This window comes from Sarcophilus harrisii, chromosome 6 (genome assembly GCF_902635505.1).
Source record: "Sarcophilus harrisii chromosome 6, mSarHar1.11, whole genome shotgun sequence".
NCBI classification, from domain to species: domain Eukaryota; kingdom Metazoa; phylum Chordata; class Mammalia; order Dasyuromorphia; family Dasyuridae; genus Sarcophilus; species Sarcophilus harrisii.
The window spans coordinates 188,936,153-188,957,470 of NC_045431.1; the positions used below are offsets into that span (position 1 = coordinate 188,936,153).

The 21,318-nt window shown below is 45.8% G+C and overlaps 1 protein-coding gene across 1 annotated transcript; it reads left to right on the forward strand.

Moving 5' to 3' along the window:
* Positions 1–1,511: 1,511 nt before the first annotated feature.
* On the forward strand, positions 1,512–21,015 carry TMEM129 (transmembrane protein 129). Its single transcript, XM_031944237.1, has 4 exons — positions 1,512–1,861; positions 7,514–7,988; positions 14,222–14,381; positions 19,466–21,015. The coding sequence occupies exons 1-4, from the start codon at positions 1,657–1,659 to the stop codon at positions 19,712–19,714; spliced, it is 1,089 nt and encodes a 362-aa protein (XP_031800097.1). The 5' UTR covers positions 1,512–1,656; the 3' UTR covers positions 19,715–21,015.
* Positions 21,016–21,318: the final 303 nt, after the last annotated feature.

Below are 21,318 nucleotides of genomic sequence, written 5' to 3' on the forward strand. Positions count from 1 at the left end.
TTTGAAAATAAAAAGCTATTATAAAAAAAAAAAAAAAGAAATGGAGCTCCAGAATAGGAATAGTATGAAATAAGACTAAAAAAGTTGGAAAGGAGCCAGGTTGTGGAAGGCTTTAAATGTTTATCTTAAAAAAAAAAAAAAAAAAAAAAAAAAAAAACTGATTCTCAACTTTTTTTTCTCTCAGGATCCTTTTATGCTTTTTTAAAATTATTGAGAACCACCTCCCCCCCCCCCAAGAGCTATTGATGAATATAATTTTGACCTCACAGATACTCTGAAAGGATCCCTGAGAACCATTATCTTGGATGGAGCTACAAAAGATCTTTGAGCAGAAAAGTAATATAGTAAGACCTGTATCTTTTTGGCAGCTGATGCATCTCCCAGTTTTATTCTAACTTTTCTTATCACCCTGTCTTCATTCACATTGTCCCCATGCCTTTAATGGACTTGCCTGATCTCTATCTCTGTCAAAATTCCTTTCAAGCAGAAACTGTTTATGATAAAGGCCTCATTTCTAAAATACATTGAGAGCTGAGTCAAATTTATGAGAATAAAAGTTATTTCTCAATAAATAAATGGCAAAAAACATGAATAGGCAGTTTTTAGATGGAATTAGAGCTCTCTATAGTTATATTTTAAAATGTTCTAAATCACCGCTACAGAAGAGCACTAGTTAAATTAGAACATGTATGTATACGTGTGCATGTATACCTATATGGACATGGACATACATAGATGTATACACATATATATATATATATATACACACAAACACACTATCAATAGCTAATCTTTAAAATTGAAGTAACATGTATACACACATATGTACATATATACACATATATGTATGATACATATATGTATATATGTACATATATGAATGAATATATACACAAACACTATCAATAGCTAATCTTTAAAATTGAAGTAACGTGTATACACACATACATGTACACATATATGTAGGATACATATGTATGTATATATGTGCATGTATATGTATGTATGTGTATATACATATATATAGACACAAACACACTATCACTAGCTAATCTTTAAAACTGAAGTAACTTTAAAGCCAGCCCAGTGACGGAATGCAGAGAAAGTGAGGTGGCTGGCGTGGAGGGCAAAGCCCTGCATCTAATAAGCCCTGCTTCTGTCCCAGGTGGGCCCATCTTAAATACTGAGGGGCTGTAGAAGGAGGGGGCTGCTCCTTGGCTCCCTCTTTCTGGCCAGGGTCTTGATGACGAGGGTTGGAAGTGTCCCTCTTGTCTTTGTACCAGAGCACTGGGTGATGTGGGAGCTATCTAATGCGAATACTGGGGCTTGCAGAAAAGCAGAACACGTCCCGCTCCAAGAACAGTAACGTGTTCAGAGCGCAGTCTGCGGAGCCAAGTCGCACGGCAAAACCGCTAGGACGTCTCAGCTCCATCCCCAGCTGACACGCCCCCGGAAAGAGGCGGGCACTTTTTTGGAACTACATTTCCCAGCGGCTCCCGCGGCCGCCGCCGCTAGGGAGAGGAAGTCCCCGCGGCCGGGGGCGGGGGCGGGGGCGGGGCCCGGCTCGGCTGCTTCTCCGGCCTCGTAGGGCCGACGTCTGGCCGAGCCTCGGGACCCCGCCGGGCTGGGCGGCCGGAAGGCGCCCGGCGCGCCAGCATGGACAGCCCCGAAGTGACCTTCACCCTGGCGTACATCGTGTTCTCCGTCTGTTTCGTCTTCACCCCCAACGAGTTCCACTCGGCCGGCCTGACCGTGCAGAACCTGCTGTCGGGCTGGCTGGGCATCGAGGACGTGGCCTTCGTCCAGTACCACCTGCGCAGGACCACGGTCACCATGCTGGTGCACTCTCTGCTGCCTCTGGGTGAGTGAGGCCGGGCGGCTGTGGCGGCCCCCTCCCCCTAGCGCCGCCCGCTTCCTCCGCGTCCTGGACTCGCGTGTGTGCCCCTGCCCTTGGGGGCGCGGAACCCCCCCGCCCCGAGAGGTAACCCCCACCCTCCTTGTGGAAGCGCGCCCCGCAAATCCGGGGGAGCGCGCCGGGAGCGCGCCGGGAGGGCCTTCCTGCCGGGCCCCGCCCCCACAGGGAGGGGCCTGCCCGAGGGGGCGGGGCCCTCTCGCCCTTCCCCCCTTAGTCAATCCATCCTACCACACAGTCAGCCCATGTTTTTTGGGCACCTACTTCCTGCTGTTGTTAACTCTTGCAGTTCCCCGGCATTTATAACGTTCCCGTTTGCGCCGGGCTACTGAGAAGAAAATGGCCTACCGCAAATCTCCTGCCCTAGAGAAGTTTCTCCTGAGCCGTGCAGAGGATACAGATAGGAAATAGATGCGATGGAGGCAAAGATGACAGACAGTGTTGGTCCCACGTCACCAAACTACAAATAGACGTCCTTTCTATCAAAAAAAGCCATAGACACAAGTGTTATGTTCAGTCAGAACCATTATATTATTAATATTTTTTACTTTTATTTTTTTATTTTTTTATTATAATAACTTTTTATTGACAGAATCCATGCCAGGGTAATTTTTTTACAACATTATCCCTTGCACTCACTTCTGTTCCGATTTTTCCCTCCCCTCCCTCCACCCCCTCCCCTAGATGGCAAGCAGTCCTATATATGTTAAATATGTCACCGTATATCCTAGATACAATGTGTGTGTGCAGATCCAAACAGTTTTCTTGTTGCACAGGGAGAATTGGATTCAGAAGGTAGAAATAACCTGGGCAGAAAAACAAAAATGCAAACAGTTTACATTCATTTCCCAGTGTTCTTACTTTGGGTGTAGCTGCTTCTGTCCATCATTGATCAATTGAAACTGAGTTAGATCTTGTCTTTGTCAAAGAAATCCACTTCCATCAGAATACATCCTCATACAGTATCGTTGTTGAAGTATATAATGATCTCCTGGTCCTGCTCATTTCACTCAGCATCAGTTCGTGTAAGTCTCTCCAGGCCTTTCTGAAATCATCCTGTTGGTCGTTTCTTACAGAACAGTAATATTCCATAATTTTCATATACCACAATTTACTCAACCATTCTCCAACTGATGGGCATAGAAGCATTATATTATGACTTTACTTGACTGTATTTTTATAGGATATTATTTATTACTGGAAGTGACTGATGTATGGGAACCAAATGTATAAATAAAAACAAAGCCAGTATGTAGATTTCTGGGGATGGGCTTAACAGTAATAATAAATAGCATTTATGTAGTATTTTAAAGTGTGCAGAGCTTTGCAAATATCATATTATCTTCACAACAATTCTGGGAGGTAAATGCTATTATTATCTTCATATTACATTGAAGGAAATTAAGAAAGACAGATTGAGTCGTTCAGGGTCACATAGCTAGCAAATGTCAAGCTGAATTTGATTTTAGTTAAAGGACTCTGTCCGTTGTACCACAAATACAGTAATCGATGCATCCTTATTTGTTTTTCTTATTATCATTTCTTTTTCTCAAAAATCTATTATTCTTATTTTTAATTTGAGTTGCCATTATTTATCTCTATTCTACACCTCCCTCATCCCATATGGTGAGAAATGTGATATCCAGTTTACATATGAAATCATGCAAAACATATTTCCATGTTGCAAAAAACTCAAAAGGAAAAATAAAGTGGAAACAAAAGCAATAAAAACTGTTATGTTTCAACCTGTATTCAGTAGCATTTTTCATGTCTTTCAGAATTGTCTTACATCATTACATTCATCAGAATAGCTAAATCATTTACAGTTAATCATCATAAAGTTATCACTGCTACTTGTGTACAATATTCTCACTTCACTTTCACATAAGTCTTCCCAGGCTTCTCTCGCCCCCTGCCCCCCCCCCATGGCAATTGGGGTTAAGTGACTTGCCCAGGGTCACACAGCTAGGAAATGTTAAGTTTTTTGAGGTCACATTTGAATTCAGGTGTTCCTGACTTCAAGACTGGTGCACCACTGCACCACCTAGCAACCCCATTCAAGGCTTTTCTAAAAGCATCTTGCTCATCATTTCTCACAGCATAATAATATTCCATCAATAGTCATATACCATAGTTAATTCAGCTGTTACCCAATGATAGGCTTACCTTCAATTTCTTATTTTTGCTTTTTATGATTGTTCATATAGTTAAATATATTTGTCAAGATAAATCAAAATTAAATTTATATTAAAAAATTAGAATCTAAGAGTTACAATATGCTCAGTTTGGAGGAAAAAACTACATAGATCTAGAGATTATCTATCCTTACTATCTCTAAAAGCAACAAATACTATGGAAAGGAAGGGGATTTAATGAATCCCTCAGAATAGAAAGGATCCCATCGCACAATTACTGCCTCCTTCATGATAAGCTGTTTCCAGGAATGAAACTTTCCAGAACAATGTACGTCAAAAACAAGCATAGTGATTAAAGAAAATGAGGGAGAAGGAAGAATTGAATATAGTCTGCCAATGTACTAATTATAAGAGATTTGATAGGGATAAGGTAGTATCCTTGTTCTTCATTCTCCAAGAGGACCATGACAGGCAAATGAATTGGATTTAAGTGAAGGAGGGCTGTGCAAGGGCACCTGCTTCACTTTCCTCTCCAGAGCATCTTGAGTCCATGGAGATAGGAGAAGGGGTAGTAAGAAAATTTTTGAGAAACAATTGGCTAGAGACAAAAATCATGAAGGAGTTCAAAGATAAAGAATGATAAAAGCATGACTTAAAAACCCTTTGGCTCAGCTCAAGTACCACTTCCCACTAGAAGCCTTCTCTGACAACTCCACCAGAGGAAAGTAGTCCCTTCTTCATATTTTCTATTTGTCTGGTTCTCCCCTTTGTTATATCACATTCTCCCTTGTACCACATTTACATGTATCCAATTCCCTCTGTTAGGTCATAAATTTCTTATTTATTTATTTATTTATTTTTTTGATGAGGCAATTAGAATTAAATACTTGCCCAGGGTCACATAGCTAGGAAGTGTTAAGTGTCTGAAACTAGATTTGAACTCAGGTCCTCCCGACTTCAGGGCTGGTGCTCTATCCACTGCACCACCTAACTGCCCGACTTCAGGGCTGGTGCTCTATCCACTGCACCACCTAACTGCCCCTTAGGTTATAAATTTCTTAAGAGCTGGGACTGCTTTGTTTTTGTTTTTGATCTTTGAATTTCCACTCCTCAGCACTGAGCCAAGAGCTTTTCAAACCATTTTAGATTCTTAATTAATAGTAGTAAAATTGAGTTGCATTTTTATGTATCGTGTTGCATATAGACATTCCATTTGATTCTCACAAGAAGCCAATGGATAGGTATTATGGGCGAGCGAACAACCTGGGCTTACAAGCTGCAAATGATGCTGACTGTGTGACATAGGGTGTTGTTGGTGAGACAGCAGGAGAGGAAAGTCATAGACCTCTGTAAAGCCTGGATTCTTCAAGTAATCTCTCTTCTCCATGCCCTCATCAAGTCACTAAAACCTATTACAGGCAAGTGTGATCATGTCACTTATTCCCTTGCTCAAGAAGCTTCGGGGGCTTCCTATTGCCTGCAGGATAAAATGCCAACCTACTTTTTAGGCATTTAAACCCCTTACAATTTGACTGTAGGCCACCTTTCCCAACTTTACACATAATTGTCCTTCATGTACTCTCTTGTTTAATCAAACTGCTTTGCTTGCTATCCCTTAAATGCAACATTCTATCTCATCTCCAGGCCTTTTGTCCACATTGCTGGATATAAACTCCACCTAGCTCCCTCTGAGGGGTATTTGAAGTCCTAACCCCTGCCTAAAGTTCTCCTTTCTCTCCTTCCAATTCCTTTGTATTTGTCTTGCTAACACTTGTTTACCTGGGTACGGGAACTCCTTAAGGGAGAAACTGGTTCCTTTTTATCTTTGTGTTTCCAGCCATGTGCAGAGTTTGTTGTTCCTAGTCATCACTTAGTAAGTGCTTGTTGAATTCAGTTCAGATGAATAAGTTAATAGAGTTAGAGCTGAAAGTTATCTTAGGAGCCAGTGAACTCATTGGAAACTAAGGCCCAAAGCCCTAAGGCACAAATGAGCCTCCTCTGTGATCAGAGCACCAGTGACCTCGGGCCCCACAGAGCCCAGCTCTGGAACTGCTTCTTTACCCTTCCTTGTTCCCATCCCTCCCCTGGACCTCAACCCATGATTAAATCGACTGCCGTTGGTTCTGAATGAGGCACGTCAGTGTATTCCCCCTGGCCCTACTAACCATCAGGGTAACTTTGGCCATAGATTGGCAGAATTAGTAGGTTTCCTCCTTGACCTATAAGCTTCTTGAAGGGAGAGACTGCTTTTGCTTTTAGATATTAGCCCTCAATCGCCGGCACCAAACTGTGGCCCACAGTAAAGGCTTAATCCAGGCTTTTTCTTTCATTCACTCATTCGAGTGTCTCATTTAAGATTGGAATCTTGGTCTTGTTGACCCACAGTCTAAAGACATCCCCACAGCACTGTATTGCTGCAGTGTGCTTTTGTGCGGGCTGTTTCCACAAGAGAGGTTCCAGTGCTAAAGAAATTACAAATACAAACAAAAAATGAGCCAGGAGGGTAGAAAGAATAAGTGGAAGCTAAGGATGATCCTCTTTTTATAGCTGAAGGAATGTATGCTCATATAGTAGCATCTCTTGCCTAAGGTCACATGGCTTCTGAAAGGTCAAAGCTCAAGCTAGAGCCCAGGGGACTCCAATTAAGGGCTCTTTCTAAACCCCTATACACAACAGTGGTGCCTGGTGATCATTGATATTCACACATCAACAAACTTCTGACCTTTCTAGGACTTGAAAAAGGGCCTCTAGTTGAAAGGGCTCTGAAATTAAGAACGGCCATAACAGAAATTAGTATTAATGCTTATTCATATTGATGCTTCGGTCTTTCCAGGGTTTTAGTTTTTGTCACTGATCTGTACAGAACTTTGATTTACTAGACTTGCTTTAGAATTCATGTGGCCAAAACATTTGTGCAGCAGCCAGCTAATATCCTTAGTGATCTCTGACAGTCTGCTGTGGTCCAACCCCACTTTTCCCCTGAAAGAGGGCTGGTTTTGGAGCAAGCTTTGAATCCCAGCTCTGCTCTGTGTAAGCTCGGCAGATCCCCAAGCCCGCCCCTGACTTTGTTTCTCCATCTCGTAAAATGAGGGAGTTGGGACTTAATGCCATCTGTGGTTCTTTCCAACTCTATTTAAGATCCTGTCACACTCATTGTTATTATTGCAGCACACTAGCAGAAACAAAGCATTTGGGCTCCTAATCCTATCATCCATTAGACTGGGAACTTCCTGAAAAGCAGCAACTAGGTTTTGAGTCATCTTTGATGTCTTTCTGCACTCCTGGGAAGATGTCAAGTAAATATTTGTTTAATTGAATTATTGGAGGTATGGGACCTCCTTCAGTACCAGAGAGAAAGGAAGTGCACATTTGTGGGCTCCTCTGTAAGCAGAGGCCCGGCAAGAAGACTGGGGGGCACCTTTGTGCCTTGTCTCCTAAGGGCAGAATCTTTGTTTGCTCTCCACAGGGTACTACCTCGGCATGTGCTTCGCCGCATCCGAAAAGCAACTGTATTATTTCAACCAGGCCCCGGAAGGCTGGAAGCTATTCCTTCTACTTTCAGTCTCCTTCCCCACCATCACCTGCACCATCGCTTACTACTGGTCCCGGAACAGGTGGGACCGCCACCCCCTGGCCAGGACTCTGGCACTCCATGCCCTTCCACAGTCAGGGTGGCGAGCAGTGGCGTCTTCCATCAACACAGAGTTCCGACGCATCGACAAGTTTGCCACGGGGGCTCCGGGCGCCCGGGTGATTGTGACCGACACCTGGGTGATGAAAGTGACCACCTATCACATCCACGTGGCCCAGCAGCAGGACATCCATCTGACGGTGACAGAGTCACGCCAACACGAGCTCTCTCCAGACTCCAATCTGCCTGTCCAGTTTCTCACCATCCACGTGGCCAGCATCAATCCCCTAATCAAAGCCTTTGACATTCGGTAAGCAAGTTCTCTTGCTTGTAGAATTAGAAAACCAGTAAATTTTATTTTATTTTATTTTTTATATTTCTTTATTTTATTTTTTTTTATTATAGCTTTTTATTTACAAGACATATGCATGGGTAATTTTTTAGCATTGACACTTGCAAAACCTTTTGTTCCAACTTTTCCCCTTTCCCCCCACCCTTCCCCCAGATGGCAGGTTGACCAATACATGTGAAATAGGTTAAAGTATAAGTTAAATACAATATAAGCATACATGTCCATACAGTTATTTTGCTGTACAAAAAGAATCAGACTTTGAAATAGTGTACAATTAGCCTGTGAAGGAAATAAAAAATGCAGGCGGACAAAAATAGAGAGACTGGGAATTCTATGTAGTGGTTCATAGTCATCTCCCAGAGTTCTTTCTCTGGGAGTAGCTGGTTCAGTTCATTCCTGCTCTATTGGAGCTGATTTGGTTCATCTCATTGCTGAGGAGGGCCACATCCATCAGGATTGATCGTCATATAGTATTGTTGTTGCCATGTACAATGATCTCCTGGTCCTGCTCATTTCACTCAGCATCAGTTCATGTAACTCACTGTAAGCTCTGAACACCGTGTAGATGGGCCTCTGGGTACCCAGCTGGCTGAGGCCTCCGGCCTGGGCCTGGGCTCAGAGGGCAGGGCCTGCTGCGCCTCCCTCTGCTGGGAGCCTAGGAGGTGTCCACCCTGGTGGAGCCTCCGAGTGTCTCGGTTAAAGGAAATCTTATGCTTACCTTGATTTGTATCCCCAGGGTTAGCACAGTGCCCGGCACTTAGCAGGTGTTTAATAAATGCTAGTTGAGTCAATGAGATTCATTAGTTCAATGCAAAGATCCCTGAACTTGGAATCATGAGATCTGGATTCAAATTAGGTTCCCATATTTTCTGCTTCTGTAACTTCTCTGAACTGCAGTGAACTCAGAAAAGTGAGCTACTCTTGTTATGATCATCTAATAGAACCAGCAGTATATGATAGAGAGGTAGCAGCACGTGAGGGGACAGAGAGCTGGGCTCTGGGGAGCTCCAGGAGGGAAGGGAAGGAGGGAGGGAGGGTCTCTCAACAGTGAGGCCCCTTGGATGCTCTTAGCTTTCCCTGTGTTCTTGTGGCAGCCCTTAATTGGCCACAGCTGATTTTCCACCTTCCCTACTGTGGCTGATTCCTGCTTCTGAAAATGCTGGCTTAGCATCTCGGCCTCCCTAGCTCAGAGAAGCTCTGGAGAGGTGGAGGCTGGGGCCAGGACACAGGTGTGCAACAGCATCCCCAGTAGGGATTCCCCACTCTGTGCCGGGGCTTCAAGCAGCCCATAGGCTGTCAGCAGATTGGGTCCCCCTGCCCATCTTGGTACGGAGCAGCCAGCGCAGGGCAGTGCTTGTCAGTGATTCTGTTCTGAAATGTAGAGAGCATTCTTAGGCAGGGGAATAGGGGGTGGGTTTGCCCCTTGGCCTGCCATTTGCAGTTCTCCTCTGTCAAAGAGTAGGAAGGAAGTTGGTGGTGTTTGGGCAGAAACCCAGAGAGTGCTTGAGAGCTTCCAGAGCTGGAGACCTCTGCCAGCAGAGTCCTTCGTGGCTCAGAGGCCTGGTCCAGCTCCTTTCTGCCCTAGCTCGCTGCATGGTTCAGCTCGCTGCATGGTTCAGCTCGCATCGCTGTGGGAGAATCTCGGAGACTCCCAGGCTACACTTCCCTTTTGTTGAATTCTTTGAGTTGAAGGTCTGATGTTTGTATTTTTGTATGTTCGAGGCTAATATTCCTGGTTTTGCACCCACTCATTTGTACACACTAGTTAGACACTTAGCTCACTTTGTGTACTACATATAGCAAGAAAGCAGCCCACGGGTGGGGGTATAACTTTTGAAGCTTCTAGTACAGTCAGAGAATTACTGGCTCGGTGTAGGGCCTCATGGGGCAGGTGGGACTGAACCTACCTGGGCTCAGATAACCCCCAGAGATCATTGCAGGGCAGTCGCAGGGCCTGTGGACTGTAGCTGAGCCAAGGCACTGGACTCCCCCAGATAGGCAGGGTCTCACAAGACCATCCAAAACCCAGGATTCCCTCGACTGTGCTGAGGCCTCAGGGGGAGCCCCCAGTTTTAGGAGACTAAATAGCAATGACGACACATGGGCAAAAACCAAGAGCTCTGAAGGGTCCAAGGGGGAAGAATCTCGCCAGTGCGGGGCCTCAGGAAGCCTCAGGCTTCAAGAGCCAAGGAAGCTGGGGCTGAACAGGAGGCTGGGATATGATGAGAGATTGCCACAGGCTCCCCCACATGCTCCCCTCACTTTGGCAGTTCTCCCACCTGTAGGATCCCTCCTCTTTTCTTCCCTTCTGCCTCCTTGAAGCTTAGGGCTTGCAAGAATGGATCCCCTGCCCTGACTGTGATAGCCAGCATTTCTGTCGGGCCTCCAGTCTGCCCGGCCCTAGGCTAAACACTTTACCAGGATTAATTTGAGTCTCACAAGAACTCTGGTGGTAGGTACAACTATTATTCCCATTTTGCAATTGAGGAAACTAAGGCAAACAAGTTCAGACAGAAAGTCTCTGGGACTAGATTTGGACTCAGTGCTTTATACTCACCGTGTATAATCGAAAGGACCTTTCTGTTCCTTTACTTCCTTGTATTCTTTTTTGTACAACATCTGCCCCTCTGGATTGTGAGCTCTGTGAGGGTAGGATTTTTCTAGTTCTTCTCTTCCTTCCCCTGTGGTTCTTGGCACCGAGCCCTCAACACCACAGATAATAGAATCATGGACTCCTCTGGCAGACTTGTAAAATTCATGCACCCTTGCCAGAATCGTGGCTTAAATGCCTAAAATGAATTCCATGGCATTCTAAAGAGAATCAATTCTATTAGAATACAATTAATAAAATATTTAAAACTGAACCCACACACGCACACACACGTTCACAGACTCCACTTAATGGCCCTGAACCAATCCCACTTGAACTGGAATCCTTTTTACACCCTCCCCAACGTGGAGTCATGGAGCCACAGCCAGAAGCCCTCCTAAGGCAGCGTTTTTCCACTTTGGGCAAAGCCCATTGTTTGGAAGGTTTTCCTCACGCTGGGCCAGATTCCTCCTCTGTACCTGGCTCCCAGGTTCTGCCCTCCGAACCAGGCTCCGGTCTGTCACATCCACCAGAGCTTTCTTGTCCCAGCATCAGCCTCCTTTCCTTCTGTTCCTCCTTGACTGAGAAGTCTTATCCCCACCTTCAGCCCCAGTGCCCTCCTGGGAAATGCAATAAGAACCTGTGGCCCCAGAAGAGTATCTAAATACAGAGTCCACCTGTGCAAACCGCATGAGCTTTTTCTACTGAAAGTAGGGCACAAGTCTTCTCAGGACGGGCTCTCAGCTTTATGGCAGGGGGTCCTGATCTGTGGCCTGCAGACCCCCAGAGGGCCCACAAAGAGATTTCAGGCATGTCTCAGAAACTGAATGGGAGGGAAATATCTATCTTTATTTGTACCTACCTCCACTTGATATTGAGCATTTCCTTCAGCTGTAAATGTGGGCTCTACAGCATTGTCCTGAGAAGGTGTCATAGAAGGTCTCACAAGGCGGCCTAAGGGGTCAAGAGAAAAGCCCTGCTCTCCAGGCTAGTGCACCCAGCTCTTCTGCTACCATGCAGTGGCCCTCCCAGGGCGGTCCCAGCACTGACTAGAATGCCAGCTCCCAGACTGCTAATGATAGTGAGGGAAGAACCTACCCAGGAGACCAGGCCCAGTTCTAGCTCTGCTCACTCAGAGGCTCTAAGCAAGGCCCAACCTCTATGTCCTCCCTCTCTCTCTCGGCCTCGACCTCCTGCTTAGGATAATGAGGAGCATGGACTAAAGGTCTCCAGGGTCCCAGACTATTACCATAGAATGTGGAATGTTGGTGCCGGGGAGGGACTTAGAGCATGGAATGTGGAATGTCAGAATTGGGAGAGACGTGGAAAATCACAAAATCCAGCCTCCCCTTTCAGCATTTGGGGAAAATGAGGTCCCCAGAAAAAAGAGACTTGCTGAAGTTTACCCAGGGAATTAGGAGCACAAGGGAGGCCACAGGACTTAATCAGCTGATTAAAAAACCAAAGGACAGAAGTGGGAAGGGCCCTGTTCAGGATCCCCTGGCTAACCTGTTGTTATTGCCTGGCATCATTACAAAGAGAGTGGGGGTGTGGGATGGGCTGCACTCCAGGGCCTTCTCCACTGCTCACCCGGTTTTTGGTCACCTTCCCCTGTTCTCCCCTCAGCTGGCGTGCCGGGCTGCCCCTTACTTCTCTTGCTGAAGGAGTGGGACACTAAGCAGAGAAGGTTGTGTGTGGTCTCAGAAGCAGTAGACACAGGGTGGATTTGTTTAACTTGCTGGGAGGGAAGAATCAATGGTTGAGAAAAGATGATGTGAAAAACAAAATCAATAAAGCTTAAAAAAAACCAAATACTTTTTAAAAAGTAGTCTTGAAAATACTGTGTTTAGAGAATGTTAGATACATTTTCATTTGCCTTGAACGAAGATTAAAAGTTCATTCTGACTGCTCTCAGCTCTAACCTACTCTTGTAGGTCTTGGTTATAAACATCCTTCTCTTATCACTGCACCATGAATTAGTAAAGCAGGTGTTCAGGGAAGGCAGAAAGCCTGGCAAAATCCATCAGGGCCTGCAGAGAGAGCTTTTTTTCTGCCTGGGTCTGATTTAAAGGCTGTTACTGTGAAATCAGAATAATTCTCACCAGTTCATTTCCTCAAACACATCCTTCCCTTCTAATCCAAGTGTGTGTCCCTCAATCTATTTGTTCTCTCTCATCCAATTTAAAGCACCGCTGATAACCAATGGCTTCTTACAAATTCAGAAAGAATTCTGTTTTTTTTTTTTTTTTAAGCCACAGACATCCTCCTTTCACTTTTGTTCCACCTCAAGATGAATTATTTTCCCAGAAAACAAAAAGACAAGTGCCCAATAATGTATAGTTATTCCCATTTGAGATGACAAAGAGATTCAGAGTTACATCCTCTATTCTTACAGAATCATGTCATAATAACCTAACATTTAGAAGACACTTAGAAATTTGGGAACATTTTCATCATAGTCTTTCAAGGAAATATTGCAAGTATTGTCTCTTTTGATTGATGAAGGAGAAGTGCCTTGTCCATGCTTACAGAACCAGCTAAGTTGGAGGCTTGGCTTGGAGCCAGAAATCTCCCATGATACAAGTCCACTGCTTTTTCTGTAATATCATCATGTACGGGGTAGTGGTTTGGTCTAGGACTGTTAGGGTGCTGAATATGGACTTTTTATAATACTTTGGACTCTGGAATACAGGGAACCCCATACAATCTCAGTGCAGTCAGGAGCCATTGTGTCTATAGAGGAGCCAGTTTGGTCCCAGAGATCAAAGCCAGAATGAATAAGGAAAGGGAAGAGGAAGAACCCTGTATCACTCAGAGCTGCCCTGCGGTGTAAGAGAGCCGCCTCATGGACTAGCCAGCCCCTCTGGGCTTGATGAGCCGGCCAGCCTTCCTACCCCTTGCACTGACACACACATATTCTTCCATTCAGCAACACTAGTTCCTTAGCTCTGACATGTCCTCTGACTGTCCCCCAGACCTGGATGTTCTTCCTCTGCATCTCTGCCTCCTGGCTTTCTTAGCAGAGATACTGGAGTCCCTGGCCATTTCCTTCTCCAGCGTACTTTACAGATGAGGAAACTGAGGCAAACAAGGCAAAGCAGCTTGGCCAGGTTCTGAGCCAGATTTGAACTCAGGAAGATGAGGCTTCCTGATGCTGTACCCAGTGCTCTGTCCCAGAGCTTCTTAAATTGGGTCGTGGCCCCTTATGGTGTCGTTTATCATAGTATGGGGGTTGTAAAATGGGGAGTGATTGTCAGTAAATGTTTGATTTTATACCTATTTATATTCCTTTATATGTGGTCAGACTCTGGCCAAGAACAATGCAAAGATTATTTCTGTAAATAACATTTCCTCAATAAACCTCTGCGTTAGAATCACAGCACTACAGTGGAGAGGGCCCTGGATTCGGAGACAAAGGATCTGGGTTCAATTCTGCTTCCCACATTTATTAGCCTTGATTGTCAGCAAGTCCCTAACTCTCCAGGACTTGGTTTCCTCCTCAGTAAAATGAGAGATTAGACCACCTCCAAGACCCCTTACAGGCTAAAGCCTAGGACCAGGTGAAGTGAGGAAGTGATGCTCTTTCCCTTCTCTCATTCAGGTTGAATTCTACAGAGTATGGTGAGCTGCGTGAGAAGCTCCACGCCCCCATCCGCAATGCTGCCAACGTGGTCATCCACCAGAGCCTCGGAGATTTGTTTCTGGAAACATTTACGTCCCTGGTGGAAATCAACCCACCTTACTCCATTCCCAGCAACCAGGTAGGTACGCTCAGCCAGCTCAGCCTTGGGGATGGGGGAAAGAGGGGCATTCTGTTTGAGGCAGCTTGGATTTGGGACACCTGGGAGACAGCAAGGTGGGTCCTAGATGTCTGAACATGGAGCGGCGGAGGACAGAGGGTGGAGGGCCGGCTGTGGAGATTTACAAGCCCTTGGGATTGGGAGCTGATAGGGAAGCAGTGTAGAGACCCGAGGAACAGATGGGACGGCAGGGGTAGTCAGTGGCAGGAGAGAGCAAAGCCTGCTGCTCCAAAGAGTAAGAAAGGAGTGGGTTGAAGTGACTGGAACCATGCAGCCATCAAGGATAGGGGTGATCTGCCAGGAGATGAGGGTGTAGAAGTGAGTGAGGGAAGCTTGTTCTGCGATGCAGCTTGAGGGCCTGGCAGGGTCAAGGGAAGGATTTTTTGAATGTTTTTTAAAGGAATGGGGGAGATCTGAGCTTATGTGGAGGCAGCAAGGAAGGAGTCGATAGATGGAGATAAAAATTACTTTCTGTGCAGAAAGTCCTTGGGGAAGAGAGACAGAAAGGAGCAGGAGACGTGTGGTATCTTTTCCTTGGCAGGGTGGACTAGGAGGGGCAGCTTTGGTGGGTCTCACTCCTGGCTGCTCGTCCCATTTCCCAGCCCAGAGGATGGGGGCGTTCCCCCAGGCCCTGCCCTCCCCCAACTGCCTCCACAACTCAGGCACTCCTTTGGCTCCCACCCTCTGCAGACCACACATGGGGATGTCTCTCCCAGGCCTGACCTCTGTGCTCGTCCCCTGATGAGCTGGCCTGGGTGCTGACCAGCTGGGTGGTCACCCTCCTCCTCGGCTCTCTCCCCTGCAAACTTGACATAATAATGCTTGCACTGCTCATCCTCTAGGGGAAAAAGCCAATTTGGAAATCTTCAAGCAATATGGAAAGATTATTACTTCTCTTACAACTTCAGTTATTCAGGCCTTTGCCCCTGACTCTATCTCCTTCTGGCAGCGATTTCAGCTGGTGCCATATTAGTCACTGTCCCTAGGGATCCTGCGTGGGGATGTGCTTTACAAGATGAAAGGCCCTGATCCTCTTGGGAGCTTCTTTGACGGGATCTAAAGGGCACCCGGGATTAGGAAGATGAAGAGGAGCTCTGAAGCAGATAACATTAAGGACTGTGCACATTACAAGGGCGGGAGTTAGAAAGCCTATGGCAAACATGAGATTTGGTGTCTTGCACGTGGTAAATCAGTGGGTGCTGCCTATCTGTATTTCTGTAGTTTGAGTATACCCCAACCAGCTTCAAACCTACAGATGATTCAGGCTCAATTATATTCATTAGAATATGTGTAAACTTGAGAGTCAGTATGGTATTGTTGTGTTGGAAATGGAGCCAGAGGTTTGAATCCTCAGTAAGTCCTAGATGTGTCAGTATGTAGTACTTTCCCTCTGTTTTCTCTTCTGTAAAATGGGAATAATAAAACCCTGACATTGTTCTCTCTCCCAGCATTGTGAGGAAGACACTTTTGCAACCTTCAAAGTGCTAATAAAATGAAAAGCCGTTATCATTTGTAGAGGGAGGGATCGTCTTTGGAGTCCTGAATCCCATCAGCTTCCCCAAAGCCTTTCAGGAGCCTCTGAGGGTATGGATCTCAGTGAGAGCCACATACACCAGCATATTATTTTAAGTATCTTCTCTTTTAAAAAACAAGGATAAATGTGCCACTTAAAAAAAAAAGCCTTGAATTTATTTACTCCACATGAAATGATGTGATACCTCTCTGAGTGCCATCAGTTGCACCTCATTATGTTCCCTAACCTTTGCTTCTAAATTACTTTCCCACTTGGCTCATCTGGAGAACATCCTCACGCTTTCCTGGGAGGTCTCCAGTGATTCCCATATCTTAATTATACCAGGGTCTCTTCTTCATTTCTCCTCCCTAATTATTCCTCTGTCCCAGACCCACAGAGGACTTTCCAGACCTTTTTCTCTTCTAAAATCTCGCGCTGTGCACAACTGCTGCATGGGGGCTGGTCCAGAATGGGTGCGTGACTGCACAACTGCTGCAGTCACGCACCCATCCTGGACCAGCCCCCATGACATTTCTGTCCCTCTGGACTCTAACAACAGCGTGGATGTCAGTCCTTTCATCCCTCCTAAAGGATCCTGAGTCCCTCCTCCATTTGAGGCTCTTCCCAACTTTTCCCTACTTCTTTAAGCCTCCCATGTCCCTTTCGCCTCTTAGCTGAGGCACTCATACTATCAGTCATGAGCTCTCTGTTCTCCTCAAGCTCCCCCACTCTCTTCTTCTACTCCAGGCCTGCCCCCTGACAATGTGCCCCTGATCCCACCCCTATCTTCTCCAGCAGATCGCCCAAGATCATCCTACCCAGCGGCTACACACATGCTCAGATCTCCTGAAAAGCCCCTTCATGCGGGGCTGCACTTTGTCTCCTTCATAGCTGCCCTCAGAGTAGGGAGCCTCTTCTCTCCTCACTTTTCAAAATTTAACAAAAGCCCATGAAACCTCCCATTTCTTAAGGGTTTCACAGCCCGCCACAAGGCAGGGACATCTCCCTGTTGTCTCTGAGGCGCAGGGAACTCAAAGCCGTGATCCCAGCCTGGTCCTTCTCTAGAAGAAGCGACTCCCTGGAGCATGACCCCCGAGCACGACTCCCCAGAGCACGCCTCGTCCGGGACTAGCAGGATGGCCTCCCGCTGTCGCCCTTGGCCCAGCCTGTCTTCGGCCGTGGAGGGCCTGCTGGCTGTTTGCCCTCCGTCCCTCCAGGGTGTCTCACTTCCTCCTTCCTTGGCCCTCCCATCTCCAGATTTGGAAACTGCCATCCCACCTGGACAAAGGCCGCTGCCTTCTAACTTGGACTCAGAGCAGTGACTCAGAGGACTCGGGCCCAAATCCTGCCTCTGGCTCATCCCAAGCAGGTGCCTGGCCCGCAATTTCCTCATCTGTTCAATGAGCACACTGGACTGGCTGGCCTTGAAAGCCCCTTCCAGCTCCAGACCCTCAGACCCTGACCGTGCTCCCGTGCCCTCCCCTTCCTTTTCCTGGTTCCCTGTGGCCCCCAAGAGGAGAGCTTCGGCTCGGCCTTTAGGGCCCTGCAGTGGGCCTGCTCAGCCCTGCCGTAGCCCAGGCTCTCTGCGCCACCTAGAAAACCCGTTCCCCTCTTGGTCACCTTATGGACTCCTCCCTCTCCCCACCCCCCAGGACAGATGCTGCCTCTGGCATCCCCTCTCTGGGACCTCCCTCAGTGCTGGGCATTCAACACATATTATGTATTGCAGTTCCCTGTGTCTGTTATTATCTAAGCTTTCTTATCTCCCCTTGTAGCCAGCACCGGGCTTTTTATACGTAGGAGCTTAAAAAATATTGAGTTGAATTAAGCCTACTATTTTAGATTAACAGTCTTCCTGACCCTCTTTATTGTAGACTTTGTCACTTTTGTATTCACCAAAATGAGCTTTAAAAAGCAGCCTTGCTTTGTGTGTGTATGTATCTCTGAGTACAGATGGATAAAGCAAGCCGAGTTTTTCATTTGGGTTTAAATTGATGGCCAGCAGGAGACAATATATGCTGCCCCTTTAATTGGTTCTGAGTGAGCCTGGATAATGTGTTACTTCTTCTGTATCATAAGGAATTCCTTTTCGTAATCTTAAGTTTGTCTTAGTCGGGGAGGGTGGCTACAAGGAACCAAGAAATAAATTGGTTAGAAAAAATAGATTTAATTAAATTTAATTCAGCAAGTATTTATTGAGCTCCTACTACAGCTCAGAAGTAAATGGTCAATAAATACTTGAGTATTTATTATACTTAGTGCTAAGGGAGAAATGCACAAAAATACACAATAAGACAGTTCACTTGTCCTTGGGAAGCTCATGATGTGGTGGTCAGGAAGACAAGGCATAACCACATGTAAGCTAAATAACAATGCAGGCCAGGCTGGATGTCAGGAGATGTGAGCTGAACTAGACCCTGGAAGTCTGGGAAGATTCCAAGAGCTCTGAGCTGGGTGGGAAAGGTGGAATAGGATAGAGGACGAGCCTTTTTGCAAATGTCCCAGTTGAATTTGGTGGTTCAGGGGCTTAAGAGGAGGTTCCCAGGAGGGTAGCCAGTGCTAAAAGCAGCTTCTTGAGGCAACCCATTGTCAACTTTGGGAGGTCAGTCCTTTAGACCCCAACTTAGGGTGGGGTGAGGGGCTGAGCAGAGGAAAAGAGGCAGTCAGTGCTGACTCAGAGTTGAATTTTTGCAGTTACATCCTTCCTTGCCCCATCTCCCTATTTTCTATTCAACATAAGAAAGGATAAAGTTCTGGGCCAAGTCATTCTAATGAGCATTTTGGGGGGATGCCCTGATACCTGCCAAACAAAACTCAAGCTCCTGACTTGCCATTCTCTGCAGCTTCTCATCAGAACTTCACCAATCTGTGCTCTTGATATTGCCCTCCATCCTCTCTTTATTCTCTAAGCTTCCCTGAACTTTCCCATCTCTGTTCCTTTGCCCCCCTCTCCTTGCTGATCCAGTCCATTAAAAGCCCAAATCAAATACTTCTTCCCCTTCTTCCTCCTCCTTCTTCTCCAAGATCCCTTCCCTGATTCCCCCTATCAGTAGTGCCTTCACATCCATGTGGTTTTATGTAGATGTGTTCACTGTTTGATATCGTAACTCGACCTAACTGTGAACTCTCCATGGCCCAAAGGCTGTTATCCCATTGCTGGCAATTACTAGCTCTGGGACACAAGCAATTTAGCCTCCTTTTCTAAGCTTGTTTATTCATCTATAAAATCAGGATTTTACTGCCTCCATCCCCAAATCTCCAAAAGCCTTTAGACACTATGAAAATGTGAGTTAGTATTATTGTTCTTCTCTGAATTGTGTATTTCTTCTAGGTGAAGCAGAGGATTTTGCACTGACTTGGGAATTCATTAATTCCTGTTTACTGAATTATATTACTTTGAATTGAATTTTTAAAAAAGCCTTGAACTACACAGGTCTTCTAAAAAGAGCTTAAAAAAAAGAAGTTAACCATTTTTGCTTCTTCCCCCCACTTCTTGCTTTCACCTCCCTTGGTTTCCCAATTGCCCTGGAAGGAGCTGGAGCCCTGCATTGGCTGTATGCAGACAAGTGCCAACATCAAGCTGGTGAAGAACTGCCAGGAATCAGATGCAGGCGAGTGCCAGCAGTGTTACTGCCGTCCCATGTGGTGTCTGACATGCATGGGGAAGTGGTTCGCCAGCCGCCAGGACCAGCAGCACCCAGAGACCTGGCTCTCCAGCCAAGTGCCTTGCCCCACCTGCAGGGCCAAGTTCTGCATCCTGGACGTTTGCATCATCCATTGATCTGCCTAGAGCAGGAATGCACTCTTGGAGTCAAGATGCACAGCCTCGGGTCGACTGGACTGGGGGAGCCGTTCTCAGGCTCTCTGCTTTCATGGCAAAGGCCCATCTCGGTATCACAAGGTCATCTACCCCGCCTTGTTGTGTTTGGGAAATGGCAAGCCTCAGCATTCCCCCCTCCAGGCTTCTCAGGCCCATCCTTGCCCTCCAAACACCAGCCTTTGTCAACTGGCTGCTCATCCATATCACCTCATTCCCAGAGAAGGGGAGGGAGGAGAGCCAGGGCAAGGCTTTAACTGCCAGACTTTGGAAGGAAAGTGGGATGCCTCAGCCCGATCCCTGCTGACTCTTTCTCCACATTTCATACATAATGAAGGATCCCAGGGCAATTGCCCATCATCCTCGGTGTGACTAGATTAGTAAAGGGCTATTTTTTTTTTTTTAAATAACAAGTCAGACACTGTCCTGACAGGGACTGAGCTTTCTTTTACTAAAGCTGTTTTTAAAAGTTTATTCTTTACGATTTTTGCACAAGTACATACAGTTCTCCAGGACTTCCTCACCCACATTTTGGGCCCATACCTGCTCATAATGTATATAAATGTAGAGGGTAGGCATAGAACCTGTACTTATCAAATTTATATTATTTCAGTGGGAAGTTTAATTCTTTTACTGTCTATTTGATCTCTCTCTGTCTTATGGCACCCCTGCACCTCCCTTCCTCTTGCCTCTCTTCCTATCTCTCCTACTCTTGTATTCCTTCCCACCCATGTGTTTTATACTAGATAATCCACTATAGGTCACAGGAAAGAGGGCTAAGTTCTGCAGTAGCAAAATACAGTTTCCACAGCCTCAGTAACTATAGTTTTAAATGCAACCATTTCTCTTCTGCATCATCCCCAAACTAGACTCCTATAACTCAGTCCTTTGGGTTGACTACAGTGTTTAAAGTTGCTTCTCAGTAAAACTATTAGGGACAAGAGCAAGCACCTTAATTAACTATAATATAAAATTCTGTACCATAAAGGTATTTTTTTTTCCTTTAAGGTATTTTAAAGAACAAGACTAGAATCCTCTAAGTAAGATACAACAGCCTACAACATTGGGACAAAAGCAATCAATTTCATTGTCAAAATACAGAGAAAACTCTTCCCTTCTTTACAGGGGTTGCAGTATTTCTGGCCATGTTGGGTACATTTGATTGGTCTGTTTGCTAGTATTTACCATGTTGGACAATTGAAAGAGGATCCCTTAATATAAAGGGTATGAATCCTCTCATTCCAATAAAGAGTAGGAATCATGTGGCTTTGTGTGTTTGTTTTCTTACTTTCCTGCTGACCTCTAGGCTGAGTGAATGTAAATGATGGGTGGGTGGGTGGGTGGGTGGATGAATGGATGGATGGGATAGAAAGATAGAGAAGGAGGGAAATACACTCTTAGCCAGGCTCAAGGGAGGTTATCTGGTTCAATTTCTTTTACATATGAGACACCTGAGGTTCAGATAAATAGCTTAGATTCATTTGTTTTCTTTGAGACTTTGATTTTCATTGACCCACCTGATGTGTAAAGGATCTGAAATTAAATTATACTTTGATGTTTTAAATTTC